The sequence below is a fragment of the Mya arenaria genome, chromosome 1 (genome assembly GCF_026914265.1).
Source record: "Mya arenaria isolate MELC-2E11 chromosome 1, ASM2691426v1".
NCBI classification, from domain to species: domain Eukaryota; kingdom Metazoa; phylum Mollusca; class Bivalvia; order Myida; family Myidae; genus Mya; species Mya arenaria.
The window spans coordinates 50,910,050-50,931,914 of NC_069122.1; the positions used below are offsets into that span (position 1 = coordinate 50,910,050).

At 40.0% G+C, this 21,865-nt stretch overlaps 1 protein-coding gene across 5 annotated transcripts in view; it reads left to right on the top strand.

Moving 5' to 3' along the window:
• Positions 1-21,865, top strand: part of LOC128233014 (uncharacterized) — a 31,542-nt gene that overhangs the window by 5,522 nt on the left and 4,155 nt on the right. For all 5 annotated transcript variants that reach the window (XM_052946876.1, XM_052946899.1, XM_052946868.1 and 2 more), the window contains 4 exons: positions 18,165-18,431; positions 19,767-19,863; positions 20,568-20,736; positions 21,553-21,652. In XM_052946876.1, the coding sequence (XP_052802836.1) occupies positions 18,165-18,431; positions 19,767-19,863; positions 20,568-20,736; positions 21,553-21,652 (633 nt within the window). The remainder of the gene's footprint in view (positions 1-18,164; positions 18,432-19,766; positions 19,864-20,567; positions 20,737-21,552; positions 21,653-21,865) is intronic.

Below are 21,865 nucleotides of genomic sequence, written 5' to 3' on the forward strand. Positions count from 1 at the left end.
AACAAAATATACTTGTTCTGATGCATGTTTTGCGTATATAGTGTGGGAACACTGTGGTTGAGGGCTGGATTGTTATAGTTTACATAAAAGTGGTTGCATTTCGAAAACAACTGTTTAGAAATAATCTACCTCTGCCAAGTGTTTAGTTATTCTTCAAATTATTCTACCTCAAAGTAGTTTATAACTTTTTAGTATATTCATTTATTCATAAAATAATCGTACCGGAACGTAAATACTTTAAATACTACTGATTCGACCACCTTTTTATACCTCAATAAACACGTGTTTCCCAATGACTAAAGTATGTGTACGTTCGCTATTAATTGTATAAAAAGTAGAATACAAAACCCTTGTTATGTGTGAAAGAAGAAAGGGACAAAGAAATAGTTCTAAATAAAATTTAAAAACAAGCGCTTGTGTGACGTCATTTGCTAATGGAGTCAAAATACTTTGTTGGTTAAGCGTCTGTATGAGCAAGAGATATTTTGTTGTTCAAAATCCACTTTCGTCAATTCTTTGTCAATGATATTTCAGTTCAAATTCAAACAGTGTTGCTCAAAATTGAAACGGAGAAATCATATGGCTGGTTTATGGCGATTTTAAACGAAGTATTGTGAGAAAATGTTGTCTCTAGTTCAAACAAACTACTATATTTCTCATCCAAAAGCAAATCGACAGTTGAAATTATGTCATGCGGTTGTTAATATAACAAAATAACAAATAAGAAAAAAACGACGTTGTACCGTTAACGCCCGGTTTTTGGTTTTTAACACACCAGGAATACTGACTGAAATCACACATTTTTGGTTTTTAACACACCAGGACTACTGACTGTAATCACACATTTTTATTGTTAACACACTACGACTACTGACTGAATTTAGACATTTTTTATTGTTAACACACCACGACTACTGACTGAAATCAGACATTTTTGATTGTTAACACACAACGACTACTGACTGAAATCACACATTTTTGATGGTTAACACACCACGACTACTGACTGAAATCAGACATTTTTGATTGTTAACACACAACGACTACTGACTGAAATCACACATTTTTGGTTTTTAACACACCAGGTCTACCGACTGAAATCAGACATTTTTTGGTTTTTAACACACCAGGACTACTGACTGAAATCAGACATTTTTTATTGTTAACACACCACGACTACTGACTGAAATCAGACATTTTTTATTGTTAACACACCACGACTACTGACTGAAATCAGACATTTTTTTATTGTTAACACACCACGACTACTGACTGATATCACACATTTTTGCTAGAACATTTCAATTTTAAAAACTTTTCTTTCTTGTAACCACAAATCGGTTTCGATCTTTCTGCTCGTTCACGTTCGGGCTTCACACGAGAATGGTTCAGGAAGAATACCTGTAATAATATAGTATGTAAAGTTTCCCGACTGAATGGTTTGTTCTAATTAACATGTGTTTTTCTTTCTTTTACGAAAATACTTTGGTTAATTTAAAATTAAAAAACTTTTTTTAATTCTTATGCCCCCCAGAGGCTCGGGGTATACTGGGGGTAAAAGGGAGTGAATGCGTTGGTTTTGTTTTCGCGCCGAAAATAGCGGGAAATGGGCCTTACCTAGCATATCCCTGGGATGCGGTGGCATTTGGCGGGAATTTTACCAGCAGCTTTTTTTTTAACAGGGCGGAGACTTTAACCAGGATTGGCTTGACCGAAAGTCAAAGATCACGCTATTCCCCGGACCTGGGAGGGGGGGGGGGGCGTGGTTGCAATTGATAGATGCATTGTTTAAAAACTCCTGAAGTCCATTTGTCGTAAGTTTTAACATATACAAACTTTTGGTATTTGGAATGTTTTTGAAAACCAAGTCTATAACATATATCCATCAATCTTCGAAACAATAAAAAGTAAATTATAACGTCGTGAGTACAAACGTGCATATGACGTTTATTACACGCACACCATGTATACGCCAAATTAACGTGTACGTTACATTGAAAGGCTAGGGCCAAAACAATGTCCTGTTTTGTTCAAGAAATATTGGAGAGAGTGAAATAAAAATCGAAGTATGACTTCTCTATGCTTGAAATATGAGCTTACAAAGACGAAAATATTTATCCTATATGCAGTACTACTTAGACTTATACTTTCGAACAACCATAACGTTAGTGTGAATAAAAGAAAATAGTCCAGCAGAATTGTTTATTTTACACACCTTTTGCAGTCTTCCGGAAGTTGTGACAGATACAATATAACATGATTGGCATTGCTTTATGCAACATGACTTGACAGAAATCGTTGAACGGAATTTTGTTTTCGAATTCGGTGGTGGGAAGTAAGAGAGATCGCCTAAAAAATGTTGCATTTGCTGAACAAAAGGTGCGGTAAAAAAACTAGGAGTGGTCTAAAATCATGTAAAAATAAACAAAATTCATTGCATGACCAAATTATATAAATACATTTTGCGAAAATCCATGGAAACAAGTGATACAAGACTGCTGACAAAAATAGATCCCACATTTTTATATTGAAGTTAGAAAATTTGATGTTTTTCGCAATTTTCTTAAACCGTAAAGCCATAAAACATTAATTTTTGAACGGAAATATGAAAATCTACGATCTGGTTTTTTGTCAGCAATCTTTTATCATTGGTTAGCAGATATTTACGCAAAAAATTGCTCTTTCCAGGACAAAAAAAAGAAGTTGAGAAAATGGTATATCTGTGAGAGTGCAGCTTTAAAATACAACGATACATGTTATTAAGCCAATGAAATTGCAGATATGCAATCATTAAATACTAGACTTAATCATTAAGAACGTTCGCGGGTATTCAGGGTCCGCTCACGCCGCCCATTCTTAATCATTAAGATTTTATTTCATGTTATCTAACTATTACTAACTTTACCGTTCGCTATTGTAGTTTAAACTTAGATTGGATAACTTGCTCCAATTTCTCAAAACATCCACGTCCCTTATTTATTTATTTATTTATTTTTTTAGATATTTCGATATGATTGGTGTTATATTTACATTCTTCGGAGCTTGTGTACTATAAAAGACAGTTACTCTTTTGGAAATTCCAATAAACTATTTTCATGAAGTAAAACCAAGATTAAAGTAGAAACTTGGCTTTATGAAATAGGCTACTAAAGCGAGTTTCTTGTTACTTTCGAGAAATTTTGGACAGACCATCAACCCTTCTGCTTACTTTCCAGACCACTCTGCTGGCAAACCATTATTATATTTCCCGCTAGGATTGCTACTGTTCTCGGAAGAGGCTGTATACGTCTTGGGAACCATAATCTAAACACTTTCCTCGTAAATCAGGGCTTGGTAAATCTCTTGAGGACATCGTAAGAGTTGAAAGGTTGTGCGGTTTCACTGAGTTTCAAGTTTTCTTAAGCGAAAATATATTGTTGTTTCAATGGTGAATATTCGATGGTGTAATTATACATCTTTCATTTAAAACAGTCAATACCGACCTTATTGGATCTCTGATATGTGCGTGTACCTAGGATATTGTTTAATTGATTATAACCATTACTTTTTACGTCTTCAAATTTCTTAACTCTTAAATGCGATTGAGTTTTAGTTTATACTATTATATATTCTTCATTGAGGTTCTAAGTTGACATAGTCAATGATAGTAAACGCTCAAATAATGGCCTGTATAAGTAGTCTAAAACAGTATGGGTACAAATTATAATTTGTATGTGACGTTAATTTGAAAGTAAACATTTTATTTATTTCCTCAAAGTCTCACTTGTCTTGTCGTCGATGTTTGGAATATCTAGCCTTTCGATGTTATCCTTTAAAATATCAGATTACAGCTTCTTATGAAATAAAAAGTATATTGATAAGAAATGTATGGATTTATAACAACATGAAATTAAACAATGGCATAAAAGGAGCAGCAGAACCAGAGCATGGTCGACAATACAGACGGTCAAAGCTATGACACTGCCACTATATAACATAAATGTATAATTCAGGTATGCTAGTCACCGCTTATTTCATGAAAATATCTACTCATAGATAAAAAGGATTGAAAATATAACTTTACGAAAATGCTTTCAAACACAAATGTTAATGCATTGTTCTTTGAAATAACTTTTTTTAAATATTTATAGAAAATAATATCAGACATCCAAAAAGCACCCGTATAAATAAATCTACAAGGGAGTTTGATTTCATTGAATAACATGCGCTCGACATGTGTGATGTATGGTCGATTTCAAATACTACGTATACAGAGATAACATTCTTTGAAATGTGCTGTGTATAAATGTGTTACCGTTTAAAAGTGCCATGCCATAAATAGCGAGTTTGAATGTTCTTTCGTAAAAGTATATGTTCTGTCCATGTGTGTATAAACTTAACAAAACTTCAAACAAGCCGTAACCCTTAGATGAAATAACAAAATCATTGCATGTTAACAACCACTAAGATGTCCAACCATTGACGAGCATATTAAACTTGTGTGGTATTCCAAGAAATGTTTGAGAGTATTGTGCCGTCATTTGATAGTTAGTTGTTCACCATTCGAAATGTTATTTTTGTGCTGATTTGTTACAATTGTGTGGATATTTCTTATTCTTCTTTTTCCTAATTTTTGATTGATTTCTTCGTGTTTGAATCGTCCGCAATTTTCTCTATTCAGCTCTGAATACTGTGTTATGTATCCATTAAATAATTGGCGTTATAATAGTGTCTGGTTGTAACTGTTGTTGAGTACATAAATATGGTATAAGCGCGTCCTGTCACACAATTACATTTTACATAAACCCTAAGCATAACATACATAATTTTATTAAGAATTAAGCATATACAGCTTATCATCATTTACATGTTAATAGATCACAAATGTACGTGTGACTGAGAAATTTGTGCCCAGTTCTTATAACATACGATGAGTTTATTTGTATAACTTCATTAAAGTATGTAGTTTCAAATTAGTGATGAAATCTAGTAGATTCTAGTAAAATAAAGTTCAGTATATGGAAGCTCTTTGTTCGGCAGTAAATAATAAGCACGTGCAACTATAAGCCCTTATATTTTTGTAATAACTTTGCCTCACTATAGGTAATACTGTCTATCACTCATTTATAAATGAATCTATGCATTCAAATATGAATACCTGTCATTTATTAATCTATTCATATAATTGGCAGGAATGCTAATTGTTAAATGAAGCAATGCACGCGAGCATTCAAACAGGTGTTAATGCTTTCCTACCTGTGTACGTTTTCAAATAACGAGGAACTGAAATGCTTCCATATGTTAGTTGGAAATTTACTGGATAATATGAAAGTTAATATTCGAATATAAGCCATTATTTCTGCCGTCTTTAAAAAATCAAGCGGCTAAATTTCGCAAATGTAAAATTGCAACTTTTTATAACTTTGACATTAAAGGCCGTTAGTAATTATTTCTCTCTAATTTATCGTCAGTTTTTAAAAATATGATTGTAAATGAGATATGTGTTATAATGTAACACGCCTTACAACGGTTTTACCTTGCTTTGTGTAGTTTCATGATCTACAGATATACTCACTAGCGGCCTGAGAGGGCGCGCACCCGGCCCGCGCCTCCTTTTAAATCGTCTTAGTTTACTCTTATTTCAATAATGGAAAACAAAAGTAATACAATAGCTAAAACGCACCATTTCCGACTATATTTTTTTAAGTTTTGTATTGAGGGAGTGAACTCAAACCCAATGTAAATATGTTAATGCCATATAATTTCGGTTCTTGTTGAGGGGCGTATGTCAAAAGGTTGCACCCCTAAGTTACGCCCCCTCTCACGCCAATTGCTGGATCTGCCCCTGATACTTGTGAAATATCTTCCCACATCATATCTAGATATCGATTTAAGAAAATACTTATGAGTTATAAAGTCACATTCATTCCGCTGGAGTTTAGATGGGATTGTTTTTACAGATGAATGATGGATAATAAAGTAGGCAGTTTAAAGATAAGCCTAAAAAATTGAAACATTCGTTATCAGATTTAGAAATTAAATTAAAAATAAAGTTTGCTTAGGCTTTAAGAACAAAATAGGAACGCAACATTAATCATAGAAATATGCTTGCACAGAATGATTGAATTATGATAGAGTACCACATCAACTTCTATATTCCATAATTCATCTACAAGTAACTAGTAATATTACTTCATCCAAAGTAAGCTTTAGTATTTTTACCATACTTAGTTTAAATATCTTAAATGACATAACAAATGATAAAGTTATTTTTATTTTATTTGGAACCAGCAGGCAATGTACATGTTGTATAGTCTGAAGGGCAAGTACAAGTGCCAACACTATTTAGATTTGACCAAGAGAAATGTGAAGTGGTACTCAAGTATTATAAACAAGTTTCTGTTTAAGTGCACGTGAACTTGTAGACTAGTGGTGCCAAATCCCTTTCAAGATCTCTGTTTCTTATGGCCATTCAAAACTGATATTTTGTTTATCGTCTTAGCCATTTTAAGATGGTTGTTTTGAGTGACCGCTTTGATTTCGTTCCAAAAAGTCGAAAGAAAATGCCCGAAACCGCTTTTTGTGAACCCATGCTTGACAAAACGATGGAAAGACATGTAAGTGTATTTCACAAAATAATGGAAGCACATGTCAGTATATGTCACAAAACGTCACAAAATAATGAAAGCACATGTCAGTATATGTCACAAAACGTCACAAAATAATGGAAGCACATGTCAGTATATGTCACAAAACGTCACAAAATAATGGAAGCACATGTCAGTATATGTCACAAAACGATGGAAGACATGTTAGCATATGCCACAAAACAATTGAAGCACATGTTAGTATATGTCACAAAACAATTGAAGCACATGTCAGTATATGTCACAAAACAATTGAAGCACATGTTAGTATATGTCACAAAACAATTGAAGCACATGTTAGTATATGTCACAAAACAATTGAAGCACATGTTAGTATATGTCACAAAACAATTGAAGCACATGTTAGTATATGTCACAAAACAATTGAAGCACATGTTAGTATATGTCACAAAACAATTGAAGCACATGTAAGTATATGCCACAAAACAATTGAAGCACATGTTAGTATATGTCACAAACAATTGAAGCACATGTTAGTATATGTCACAAACAATTGAAGCACATGTTAGTATATGTCACAAACAATTGAAGCACATGTTAGTATATGTTACAAAACAATTGAAGCACATGTTAGTATATGTTACAAAACAATTGAAGCACATGTTAGTATATGTCACAAACAATTGAAGCACATGTTAGTATATGTCACAAAACAATTGAAGCACATGTTAGTATATGTCACAAACAATTGAAGCACATGTTAGTATATGTCACAAAACAATTGAAGCACATGTTAGTATATGTCACAAAACAATTGAAGCACATGTTAGCATATGCCACAAAACAATTGAAGCACATATTAGTATATGTCACAAAACAATGGAAAAGTACGGTAGTATATTTTTCCGACAACTTCTGGCAGACTAAAACACTCTACACAAAATTTATACTTCGTGAGGGATTTCCTTAAACGAGTGCATTAAGGAAGGAGAATCAAATTTACATTTCTTTAGGATATCTATCGAGATAGAATTTATATTCGGAAAAAACTACCGCCTTCGTCCGCTGCTCGGATATTAAAGGCATTGAAAAGTTTATTTTTTATTGCTGCCGCTCGCTTCAATCTGTTTGCACTAAATCGAACTTACAAACAAGTAATTGGTGTATCCGTGGACCAATACTCCCGCTTGTGGCCTAACATACGAAAACAGGAAGTGACACTAGGAGCAAACAAAAGTACAGAAGGTTAAGGCAGCGGCATTGATGTTACCAACACTTGACATAATGAGGATAAACAAAATATACATCTGCGGTTGTTTAGTGGGGAAACGCTGTGGTTGGGAATGTAACACTTGCGCACTTTTGTCATTCATTACATTTTAAATATATCCGTATACATATAATTTAGTTCGACCTCTTGTATTGTCGTTCTTCATGACGAACACCCCTAAGTATTTAATTATTACTTATATAGTCCATACACGTAATAAGTAATAGTTTATAAAAAAGCATACTTGTACTTTGATTTCTGCTTTCGGAGCTCCTCGACTATTTCTATTGAAAACAACCTCGGATGTATACTGACGGTTTACAATGTCAGAAAGTGGGTCTTTTTAAGTCCGCTGCAAGTAGATCGCGTAATAATTTAATTTAGCATTAACACTTAATTACTTAACTCTCAGAAATCTTAAATATGTTTGCAACATTACACTTCACTGGCAATCAATTTAAACTTAGATTAACAAATACCAGCTAAAACACTACATTTTAATAATATAATTCAAAATTTAACAAACTACTTCTATTGATGTAACGGCATACATCCGAGGTTGTTTTCGATAAACATTGGAGTTCCGAATTTGATTACTGGTACTATTTTTTCCAATTCTAAGCACCGCAAAAATAATGTACATGTAGCCACAGACCGGCAGCTAGATCAATACCGTCCTTGACGTAACTGTTATTTTACGTTTGGGCTTCATAAGACTAAAGAATGTCTAAGTTAATACCTGTAATTATGTAGAATATAGAGATTCAACACTAAACGGTTTGTTCTAATTAACATGATTTTCTTTTACGATCAAACCTGATAAACTTAATCCTTTGGGCTTTTGAAGTTTTTATGGAAGAAACAGTCTATTCAATTATGAGGATCAATGTTCGTAGATATTTTAAATGTTTTTTATCACAAGAGAGAATGTATACACGCTGCTAATCGGCACGCCCAGATCAAGGCAAGCATCATGACCATTTTATAATTCATATAATATAGTTTATACCGGAAGGTACCATGCGACCTAAACATATAGAAAATCTCGGTACAATCTGGCCTTTACACCACGAATTATTAAGTTATAATACTTTTTAAGGAATGAATTGCGGGGTTGATGTCATTATCGGGGTATGAACGCAGTTGGGCTTATTAAAGCTGAAAACTGAGAGAATGATAGCTGGGTAAATGAGTACGAATATATATTATTAAATATCCCTCATTAGATATTCACAACTAAATAGAAAAAAACAATACACCATGTGAAAGATTTAATCTTTCCGTAAAAACCTTTATAAACACTGAATTAATTACTATGCTTATTCAACGAGACGTTAACACTTAATGAAACCACCCCGCCATTTAACCCTTAAGAAACGAAAAGAGATTTACCAAACACTAATTTACGAGGGAAGTGTTTAGATTATGATTCTCAAGATGTATACAGCCTCGTCCGAAAATAGCAGCACTCATAGCGGGAAACCGTATGATTGTCTTTGAGTAGCCAGGTCTGGAAACGAGGCCGAGGCGGAGTGGGTTATAAAGCACACAGTCCTTTCCAAAAGTAAATGATAAGTGCATATGCCAAATTATCTTGTTTAGTTATTGTAACTTTGAATCAGAGTTCCTTGTTTGTACACATTGGACGGTTATCAGTATCATTTTCCCAAAACAATAACATGTCATTTTGATTATGTTACACTCAGCAAAACACAAGTAGACTATTTCATCTCATCTTTGACTAAAAATCAATAATGTTGCGTTTATATGCCGATCATTTCACCCCTGTGGGAAATATAGCTACATGAGCCAGTTTACTCTTGTTTTGGGGGTTTTTTTGACGCGGTTATTTAGCAATTGAGAAAAGTGAATATTTAAAATAAAATGCAAATATTTGTGTTGGGAAGTACAGTCGATGTAATGATGACACTGTGATTAACTGTATTCAATACCACTCTCCACTTAGCGACATTATTTATAGAAAATTGCATGTTTTACTTTAGAAAAAAGTTCAATCAACATGTAAATAGAGCAAAATAACACTTTATAGAAAAGATAATGTTGACTGTCATATAAAACGAACTCTTTCATGATGTTATGTTTGCAACAAAGAATGTGGTAAAACATGTCTGAGTTATTTTACGCATTTCACTGAACAAACACCATTCAGCAACTGGCTGTTACTCATTCGCACAGAATTTTGTAAAACTAAGCCGGTAAATTATTCAAATATCAATCTCGTTACTAACCCTTTCGGCAAAATAAAGCATTTTATGTCATGTTTTTAATCAATAGTTATCAAAAGAGATCTTGTTTGAACTTTTAGTAATGTTTTTTTCTGATTTCATTTGTTTTTTTACATTTTACGTGTTTTACCTTTCCGGTGGCCCCGCAGTGCCGGTTGGATGCGGTGGTTTTGTATTCGCGCCAAATTTAGCGGGGAATGTGCCTTACTTAGGGTCCCTGGGGTGCGGGGGCATTTGGCGGGGATTTTACCATCAGTTCGTTCCCGCAGGGTGGCGGTTTTACCCGGGCTTGGCTGGACCGAAAGTCAAAGTCCCCGCTATTTCCCGGACCTGGATGGGCCGTGGTTACAATTGACTGATGCATAACGCTCGACTTATCTAGAGTATAACCTCCACGTCGCATTTACGTTAGACGTCATCGCGTGTATCGTTTGTCGATTTTGTTTCTTCCAGTGATATTGCTATAGAAAAAAACACATTGTTAATTAGTTTAGTATAATTCTTGTTTTCACTCCTTAATAAGTTGCAATACTATTCACGTCAGTGAAATTGTTGGTTAAAAATACACCGCCATTAAGGCACTCATAACCCGAACCTCATCTGATCATAACCTGAACCTCATCTGAAACAAAGCATTGATTGATGACGTGTGCCAATAAACTTCGCCTGCTTATTTTGAAATGTTCATAGATGAAATAATACACCGAATTTAGTTGGAAAAAAACGCTTAACATTTGCATATTTTGGTTATTGGATATTTTGTTAGTTTCATTATAATCTGACGTTAGAAAATTGAGATATAGCATTTGTCACATGCTTTTGGCACAACCCTGGTATACGTTCCTTTGGCTTAAAATAATCAATATTTCTGGCAAAAACTGACGCTGTCCGAGGGGTATAGGTGGAAAATTTCTATCGCCTTTGTTATAACCGTCATTTTCGGCGTTCACAAATACAGTTCTTAGAAATATTGAACACTCGAATTCTGTATACAATAACATGATGGATGTTTAACCTGTATCAGTTCAAGGCACTGATTATAGATGTACTGCAGGTGTATTTGATAGATTACATCTTCCAAATCCTTACAATGTTATATAACAATTGAAACTGTAACGCATTGCGTCCCACAGACAGAATACAGAAACTCAGTTGTCTTCAACCCAATGTTTGGAACGTTAAACTTTTAAACTTACATAAAAACTTAAAAGAAATGACAAAGATTAAATTTAATTCATATTTTGGGGGAGCAAGACGTTTTTTGAGTCATTCGGACATTTTTTTAAAGATATGGACTATATCTTAATGACTGTAACTGTTTCCATGCCCCATGGTTCATGTAGTACGGTTGAACGCACCCATCATTTGAATCGCTTCCAACATCGCTGTTCAAACGAGTGGAGAACTGGGCTGATAGGTAGACATTAATTTACGATGCCACATATTGTAGAACCTTATGTATGTTCGGTGAAACAGGAAATAATGAAATAATGGTACAACATGTCTCAATTAATTTCAAACGGAAACATTCATTCTCATTCATAAAACACCGAGCATGTATGTGGAATATTCTAGTTCTGTCTTCATATATATTTAGTATTTCCTCAAACTTGACTTTCCTACTTTTCCTCAATTAGGTATCCCACTGGTAATATGATATAATAACTGAATATTTTCTAAAAAATTCGTTTTTTCACTAATTTTATTTAATACAAATACTTTTTTATCTAACTCCCTAAACTTTTCTTTTAATTGACTGATTATACACGTTAAGTGACGGCCTGTGTCGGAGAAAGACATTACCTGCCTTGAACCTACCCAGACACGCTGGACGTTAACTTCCCTGTCTTCACCCTACCCAGACTCGCTGATCGTAAACCTCCCTGCCTTGAACCTACCCAGACTAGCTGGACGTAAACCTCCCAGTCTTCACCCTACCCAGACTCGCTGGACGTAAACTGCCCTGGACTCGCTTGACATGTAGCTACCTGCCTTGAACCTTCCCAGACTCGCTGGGCGTGTACTTCCCTGCCTTGAACCTACCCGGACTCGCTACCTTGACCCTTTCCAGACTCACATGGCGTGTACCTCCCTGTCTATTCTATACCCAGACTCACTGGGCGTTTACATCCCTGCCTTGAACCTACCCAGACTCGCTGGACTTGAACCTCCCTGCCTTGAACCTATCCTGACTCGCTGGGCGTGTACCTCACTATCTTGAACTTACCCAGATACTCTGGGCGTGCACCTTGCTTACTTGAACCTACCAAGACTCGCTGGGCGTTTATATCCCTGCCTTGAACCTATCGCTGGACGTGTACCTCCCTTTCTTGAACCAACCCGGATCCGCTGAACGTGAAACTCCCTGCTCTAAACCAAGACTCGCTGTACGTGTACTTCCCTGTCTTAAACCTACCAAGACTCGCTGTACGTGTACTTCCCTGTCTTAAACCTACCAAGACTCGCTGTACGTGTACTTCCCTGTCTTAAACCTACCAAGACTCGCTGTACGTGTACTTCCCTGTCTTAAACCTACCGAGACTCGCTGTACGTGTACTTCCCTGTCTTAAACCTACCGAGACTCGCTGTACGTGTACTTCCCTGTCTTGAATCTACCGAGACTCGCTGTGCGTGTACTTCCCTGTCTTAAACCTATCCAGATTCGCTGGACATGTAGCTACCTGCATTGAGCCTACCCAGACTCGCTGGACGTGTACCTCCCTGCCTTGACCCTACCAAGACTCGCTGGGCGTGTAACTCCCTGCCTTGAACCTACCAAGACTCGCTGGATGTGTACCTCCCTGCATTGACCCTACCCAGACTCACTGGATGTGTACCTCCCTGCCTTGAACCTACCCAGACTCGCTGGATGTGTACCTCCCTGCCTTGAACCTACCCAGACTCGCTGGATGTGTACCTCCCTGAATTGACCCTACCCAGACTCACTGGATGTGTACCTCCCTGCCTTGAACCTACCCAGACTCGCTGGATGTGTACCTCCCTGCCTTGAACCTACCCAGACTCACTGGATGTGTACCTCCCTGCCTTGAACTCACTGGATGTGTACCCCCCTGCCTTGAACCTACCCAGACTCACTGGGTGTGTACCTCCCTGCCTTGACCCTACCCAGACTCACTGGATGTGTACCTCCCTGCCTTGAACCTACCAAGACTCGCTGGGCGTGTAACGCCCTGCCTTGAACCTACCAAGACTCGCTGGGCGTGTATATCCATGCCTTGAACCTCCTCAGACTAGCTTGTACGTGTACCTCCCAGCATTGACCCTACCCAGACTCGCTGGGCGTGTATGTCCCTGCCTTGGACCTCCTCAGACTCACTGTACGTGTACCTCCCTGTCTAATATTTCGTGCATGTGTACATATGGTTAACCTTTATGTTACAATAAAGCATATCATATAGTACTATAGCGTAAAGAACGCATGTTGTATTTTGAGTAAGCGATGGTTGTATGTTTGGTTTAATGTATAGTGTAACGTAACCAGGTTATCTTTCAGCTATACTCCTCTTGGCTACCTTTCCAATTGGTTGGTAACAAATGCTAAGGAAAATGATTTGAGGTCGATACAAATTAGTGTTCATGATTGTGTATTCAACAACGGTTGGACTTTATCGTCTTACTTCACTTTGAATGGAATAATAACAACTTTGAAAAAATTTCCTTGTGCCTTGTCAGGATGTAGGTCTACTTTTTGACTTAACATGTTAAAAGAATGAATGCACCGGGATAACAAAATGAGATGTATGGTTGTTATGCGGTTTAAATTAGTGCAAATTAAAATACCACGTTATTGAAATCGTTACGTTTGTAAGATTGCAAGGTTAATCTGAATTTGGATGCAAGCCGAAGAATCCTTCATAAATCTTGGTTGGGAACCGAGGCCAAAAGATAACTATAGATAATTGCGCAAAACAATGCGATGTGTTGACTAAAAGACCCTGATTTACTTACCTTATACAAATACTAAAAACGTCCGCAGTCAATATCGGGTCTCATTAAGTTACATTTACACATGTATGCAACAAACTTGCGAGATGACAGTAATTTTCTTAAAGCCAAGTACATATAGGTTTATCACTTACTGTTATGAAACTAGCTAATAGCTAACACGCACGCACACACACACACACGCACACACAAACACACACAAACAAACAACAACATTTATAACACATTTTTCGATTCTTGGGGGAAGGCGCACGTCCACAGTCGAGCCCCGAATGTGACCCCTCCCTTCTTCGCCGAGTGTTGGGATCGCTCCTAGCACACATGTTTAAACAGGACGATGAGATAATACTTTTTTCCAAGATTTATTCATATAATTCTAGAATATCTGCATGTTGTTGTTCCAATGAATTGCAACCAGACTAATTCAAAGCAGACATAGACGATGTGAACTGTCTGGGATTAGCTCTAATCCGTTCTGTTTATTCAATTGTGTTTGCAAGAATTGCGCATGTGTTTGCTGCTGAATGCAGCGGTGTGAGGTCTGAACCTGTGCTTTATATTTGACGCGAGAAGAGAGGGCCTAAGAACCTGATCTTGGCACATTACATAAATAAAACTAATGAGGCTTGCGCGGTTCTCCGCTTATCTGATCATTACGTTTGTCCTATGATGTTTAAGTTGGAATGTATGTATGTATGGTCTCTAACGGAGAGGGGTTGAAGTAGTTGTAATTTGAGCAGCCTTGCAAAACCACAGCAGTGGGCCGGTTGTTGATAAATGTGTTAAAGTTAACAACGTTGTTTACCTCACTATTGTTAACTTTTAAATATTTTCTGCTCTGGAAGTTTAAAGGATACCTTTATTATTTCAAATATGTTTAACAATATTTGAGACAACTGTTTCAGCTGTTCTTGTTTCATCTAAATATAAGACCATATCATCAACTATATCACGTTTAAAAGTTAACAACATTGTTTAATGACGTTGTTAACTAAAGAACAGTTCTGAATAATCGATACAATGATAATCAATTGATTATTTTCCGAAGTAATTATGTAAATTGTCCAAATGTCTTGGCAAGGGTTGTCATGGATTAATGCCACCATATGTTTTATTTATTAAAAAACAACAACGTTTTATTGGTCATCTGTATGGTTGGCAACTGGTGACTGGGCAGATTAGACAAAACACAAAATAAACGGTATAAAAAAAACCTAAAACATTGGAATACATATTGCTGGACCATATATACACACGCACTATCAGCACCAGCCTAGCATTTACATCAACAAAAATCCAATGGTCAAACACTTACACACGGAATGTGAACCACAACGATGACAGAGAACACGGAAACATTGTTTTTCTATATCCATTTTATATACTCACAGAATAGACCCTATACGATTCCCACCAGGTTAGGTCCTGTGAGACCGCCAACCCGTTAGGTCAAGTTTGACCGCCACCCAGTTAGGCCCAGTGTGACCGCCGCCCAGTTAGGCCCTGTGTGACCGCTATCCTGTTAGGCCCTGTTGGAACGCCACCCTGTTAGACCTATGGGAACGCCACCCTGTTAGGCATATGGGAACGCCACCCTGTTAGGCATATGGGAACGCCACCATGTTTGGTCTATTGGAACGTCACCCTGTTAGGCCTATGGGAACGTCACCCTGTTAGGCATATGGGAACGCCACCCTGTTAGGTCTATGGGAACACCACCCTGTTAGGCCTATGGGAGCCCACTCTGTTAGGCCCTGTGGGTGCGCCACCCTGTTAGACCCATGGGAACGCCACCCTGTTAGGCATATGGGAACGCCACTCTATTAGGCCCTGTGGGAGCGCCACCTAGTTAGGGCTTGTGGGAACGCCACCCTGTTAGGTTATGTGGGACCGCCACCCTATTAGGTCCAGTGGGAGCGCCACCCTTTTAGGCCCTGTGGGAGCGCCACCCAGTTAGGCCCTGTTGGACCGCCACCCGGTTAGGTCCTGTGGGAGCGCCGGCCTGTTAGGCCCTCTGGGACCGCCACCCAGTTAGGTCCTGTGAGACCGCCACCCGGTTAGGTCCTGTGGGACCGCCACCCGGGTAGGTCCTGTGGGACCGCCACTCTGTTGGGCCCTGTGGGACAGCCACCCAGTAAGGCCCTGCGGGACAGCCACCCGGTTAGGTCCTGTGGGACCGCCACCCGGGTAGGTCCTGTGGGACCGACACCCGGTAAGGGCATGTGGGAGCGCCACCCGGTAAGGGCATGTGGGAGCGCCACCCGGTAAGGGCATGTGGGACCGACACCCGGTAAGGGCATGTGGGAGCGCCACCCGGTAAGGGCATGTGGGAGCGCCACCCGGTTAGGTCCTGTGGGACCGACACCCGGTAAGGGCATGTGGGAGCGCCACCCGGTAAGGGCATGTGGGAGCGCCACCCGGTAAGGGCATGTGGGACCGACACCCGGTAAGGGCATGTGGGAGCGCCACCCGGTAAGGGCATGTGGGAGCGCCACCCGGTAAGGGCATGTGGGAGCGCCACCCGGTAAGGGCATGCGGGACAGCCACCCGGTTAGGTCCTGTGGGACCGCCACCCGGGTAGGTCCTGTGGGAGCGCCACCCGGTAAGGGCATGTGGGACCGACACCCGGTAAGGGCATGTGGGAGCGCCACCCGGTAAGGGCATGTGGGACCGACACCCGGTAAGGGCATGTGGGAGCGCCACCCGGTAAGGGCATGTGGGAGCGCCACCCGGTAAGGGCATGTGGGAGCGCCACCCGGTAAGGGCATGTGGGAGCGCCACCCGGTAAGGGCATGTGGGAGCGCCACCCGGTAAGGGCATGTGGGAGCGCCACCCGGGTAGGTCCTGTGGGAGCGCCACCCGGTAAGGGCATGCGGGACAGCCACCCGGTAAGGGCATGTGGGAGCGCCACCCGGGTAGGTCCTGTGGGAGCGCCACCCGGTAAGGGCATGTGGGAGCGCCACCCGGTAAGGGCATGTGGGAGCGCCACCCGGTAAGGGCATGTGGGAGCGCCACCCGGTAAGGGCATGTGGGAGCGCCACCCGGTAAGGGCATGTGGGACCGACACCCGGTAAGGGCATGTGGGAGCGCCACCCGGTTAGGTCCTGTGGGAGCGCCACCCGGTAAGGGCATGTGGGACCGACACCCGGTAAGGGCATGTGGGAGCGCCACCCGGTAAGGGCATGTGGGACCGACACCCGGTAAGGGCATGTGGGAGCGCCACCCGGTAAGGGCATGTGGGAGCGCCACCCGGGTAGGTCCTGTGGGAGCGCCACCCGGTAAGGGCATGCGGGACAGCCACCCGGTAAGGGCATGTGGGAGCGCCACCCGGGTAGGTCCTGTGGGAGCGCCACCCGGTAAGGGCATGTGGGAGCGCCACCCGGTAAGGGCATGTGGGAGCGCCACCCGGTAAGGGCATGTGGGACCGACACCCGGTAAGGGCATGTGGGAGCGCCACCCGGTAAGGGCATGTGGGAGCGCCACCCGGTAAGGGCATGCGGGACAGCCACCCGGTAAGGGCATGTGGGAGCGCCACCCGGGTAGGTCCTGTGGGAGCGCCACCCGGTAAGGGCATGTGGGAGCGACACCCGGTAAGGGCATGTGGGAGCGCCACCCGGGTAGGTCCTGTGGGAGCGCCACCCGGTAAGGGCATGTGGGAGCGCCACCCGGTAAGGGCATGTGGGAGCGCCACCCGGTAAGGGCATGTGGGACCGACACCCGGTAAGGGCATGTGGGAGCGCCACCCGGGTAGGTCCTGTGGGAGCGCCACCCGGTAAGGGCATGTGGGACCGACACCCGGTAAGGGCATGTGGGAGCGCCACCCGGTAAGGGCATGTGGGAGCGCCACCCGGTAAGGGCATGTGGGAGCGCCACCCGGTAAGGGCATGTGGGAGCGCCACCGGGTTATGCTCTGTGAGAACACAACCATGTGAAAATACTTGACCAGATTCTTTCAATGAAACACCTTCGATCCGAGTGATTTTTGAAAATTTAAAAAAAAAATATCAACTCTACCAAGATATGGAATGCCATGTATGATATGCGTTGTGTTTCAACCAGTAATATTATACAATTAAATGCCTTATCTATTTGCAGTTCTCTGGGAGAGTTGTGACACTCAGGTTTGTGGTTCTAATCGCTTGAACATTCAGTGTGATCCTACTTCCTACATTCTCATCAACAACGTCACTTCCGGTGTTAGCAAACAGTATGACTTACTTAGCTACTCCAATCTTCGTCGATCTTGTCTCGGACTCTCCATATGCAAAACAAGCGATCCTAACGTATTTTGTAGGAACCATGAACGGCCCTCGAAGCTAGGCACTACGGTTTCGTTCAACGTTAGTTACGTCTGCGTAAAAAGTAAGTCTGCTTGATTATATTTTTTTATAAATGTAGACAAGATTTCAAATGTTGATTTATCATCAAAGAATATCGTGGAGGAATCTCTGATGTAATACAAATTTGCGATAACTATTTTTGAGAAGATTACGAATTCTATAATCATAGGAGTTAACATATACGTATTCCGCATGATATTCTTTATTTGAATTTCAAATATAAGAGCTTAAAGGGACTGGTTCACGTTTTATAGGACCAAACATAGAAATATTAATGTTTCCAGTCGTAATCCGGTGGCTCGATATCGCTTGGCTCGATTTCCATCGACTGTATTGTGAACAGTGGATTTTAAAATTCTTGTAATATTGATAAAAACATTACTAATTTAAAAAGTTTAAACAAGAGCTCTATAGTAAACACTTATTTAACACTATGAAAAACATACAAACTTTATTTTGCGGAAAAGCGCAAGAAGCGCTATTGAAAATTGAACAACTTTAGGCATGGATGTACGAAAATCTGTGCAAATGTGTATATAAACATCTGCCAGTCATAATAAGTAATTCTGTCAACCGTGAAAGCCTCTTCTGTTGTTAAGCAGATGTAGGGTAGCTTCGATTGTGTATAGCAGGTGTAGTGTAGCTTCGATTGTTGAAAGCAGGTGTATGGTTACCTCGATTGTGTACAGCAGATGTAGGGTAGCCTCGATTGTGTACAGCAGATGTAGGGTAGCTTATAAAGTCTACAACAGATGTAGGGTAGTCTCGATTGTGTAGAGCAGCGTTAAGGTAGCCTCGATTGTGTACAACAGTTGTAGGGTAGCCTCGATTGTGTACAGCAGAGTTAAGGTAGCCTTGATTGTGAACAGCAGAGTTAAGGTAGCCTCGAGTGTGTACAGCAGAGTTAAGGTAGCCTCGATTGTGATCAGCAGAGTTAAGGTAGCCTTGATTGTGAACAGCAGAGTTAAGGTAGCCTCGATTGTGTACATAAAAGGTATGGTAGCCTCGATTGTGTACAGCAGATGTAGGGTAGCCTCGATTGTGTACAACAGATGTAGGGTACCCTCCATTGTGTACAGCAGATGTAGGGTAGCCTCGATTGTGTACAGCAGATGTAGGGTAGCCTCATTGTGTACATCAGAGTTAAGGTAGCCTCGATTGTGTACAGCAGATGTAGGATAGCCTCGATTGTGTACAGAAAAGGTAGGATAATTTCATCGGTCTTAAATTACTAGGTCTGAAAACAGCTCAAAACCTAACATTTCATATAATCTGTTCTAGTTATTGTTAAGAAGAGTTTCCGCTGTCAAATTAAAGCCATATCAATCAAAGTTTTGCATGCCCATTTCGTTTCCAGTGGAGAACGTGTACAAGTCCTGTGACCCAGCAGCTTCAATTGAAAACAAAGTCGGATTCATTTTTAGTCCAAATTACCCAACCGAAACGAGATATAGGTAAACACTTTGTTTTTTATGCCAAAAGCTCCATTGTCTAATATAATCAATTTGAAATAGCTTACATAACTGAATATAACAGGCCACATTTCCTCGAAAAATCTCGAGATTAACAAGTTTATGTAGATACGCCAAATTTCTTAGTTTACCTTGATTTAAGTTTATTGTGATAATCATTAAGAAAATTGTCTTTTGAAAAACAAAAACTCAATTAGAGAATGGTTATATAACGCAGAGAATACCAAAACAAAAATATGGAGCACAGCTTACCCTGATATATGAGACTTAAGATTTTTCGAGAAATTTGGGTAGATGTCTGGAGTGTCTCACGAGGACGCACAGTCATATTCAATATATACATATTGTAACACTTTTCATAGTGTACTTACCATTGTCTATTTTTATAAAACTGTTTAATTGTTTGTGAAACAGAATGATAAAATAGAAGGTCTTTATCACTTTAATAGGTCGTATACTTATCTTATGTTCAATAAGTTCGAAACCTATCAGCATGTGCTCAAAATGAATGGATGCAAAGGGTCCTATTGCTTTGACTGATGTTTGATAATATAATCCTTACATCTTAAATATTATAGATGGAAGTAAGTTATTTAAGAACAATATGTATGTTGCGCTTAATCGAAATCAACTACAGAATGTTACTACAGAAAGGTAACCCAACTTTATGTTGTTACACATGACAGAACCTGTCGATGGAAGATAACCGTGCCAGAGGGCCACTTCGTGCACATCTACCTGCACGAGGTTCTTCCTAAAACCATGAACCCCGAGCAGTGCACTGACGGACTTCATTTCAGCTCGAAGAACACATGCGGCCAACCTTTCCCGACTTACCCAATATGCTATACACAGGTCAGTGGATGAAGATTTATGAACTTCCTTCTGTATCTATTTTTTAATTATAAAAAGGAAAAAAGGTTCATATATTAGACGTCAATCAACAACCAAGAGGGCTTGTATCATTTCAAATGTATGTATCGTGTATGTCAGTAATTGCAATAACCAGGACCTTTTTTTCTCAAAATATCGATCTTTAGTTTCTTATAATAGGATTAAGCTAAGCGCACTATTTTTATTTTGGTATAAATTATGTAATATTTTCATTTCCAAGAGTTTTTGGACTTGAAATCATCTTTATGATAATCACGATTAACTAATTTTATTTTAGTTAAGTCAAGATTAAGCTAGAATCTGGCTTTATGAAATAATCTGATTAAGCGTGTTATGCACCAGTCAAATGTAACCACGCCCCCCCCCCCCCAGATCCGGGGAATAGCGGGGACTTTGACTTTCGTTCCAGCCAACCCCCGGTAAAATCACCGCCTTGCGGGGACAAACTGCTGGTAAAATCCATGCGAAAAGCCCCCGCGAACCAGGGGCATCCTAGGTTAGGCTCATTCCCCGCTGTTTTTGGTGCGAAAACGAAACCACCGCAGTCACTCGGCACTGAGGGCCACCTGGAAGCTAAAAACACGGCCCATTTTCCCCGCTATCCCCGGTATAGACCCGGACCTGGGGCGGGGGCGTGGTTACAATTTACTAGGCATTACACTTAGGAACTTTCAAGAAACTGGAGCTGAGGTTTTGAGTAAATGAGACTATCATATAGAAGCGTAGATATTTCATATGTCAGGGAAATATCTTAGACGGCTCACAACTATTTTACAGGGTTTTGAGCAAATGATAGTCTCCTGCAGTACCGTGGAGATTCTCCTTCTTCCCTCCACCGACAGCGATACAGGCATCCGCTTCTGGCTTTCTTATCACGGTACAGTGAATAGTTAGTTATTTTGTTGTTGCTGTTTTATACTTTTTCATGTAAGGTATCAAAAGCTAATTCGGAGCTCCTCGGTTATTTTTATCAAAAACAACCTCGGATGTATTTGGACGGTTTACATACTCAAAAAGTGGTACGTTTAAGATCGCTGCAAGTAGATCGCGTAGTAATTTTATTTAGCAGTTAAACTTTATGACATGACTC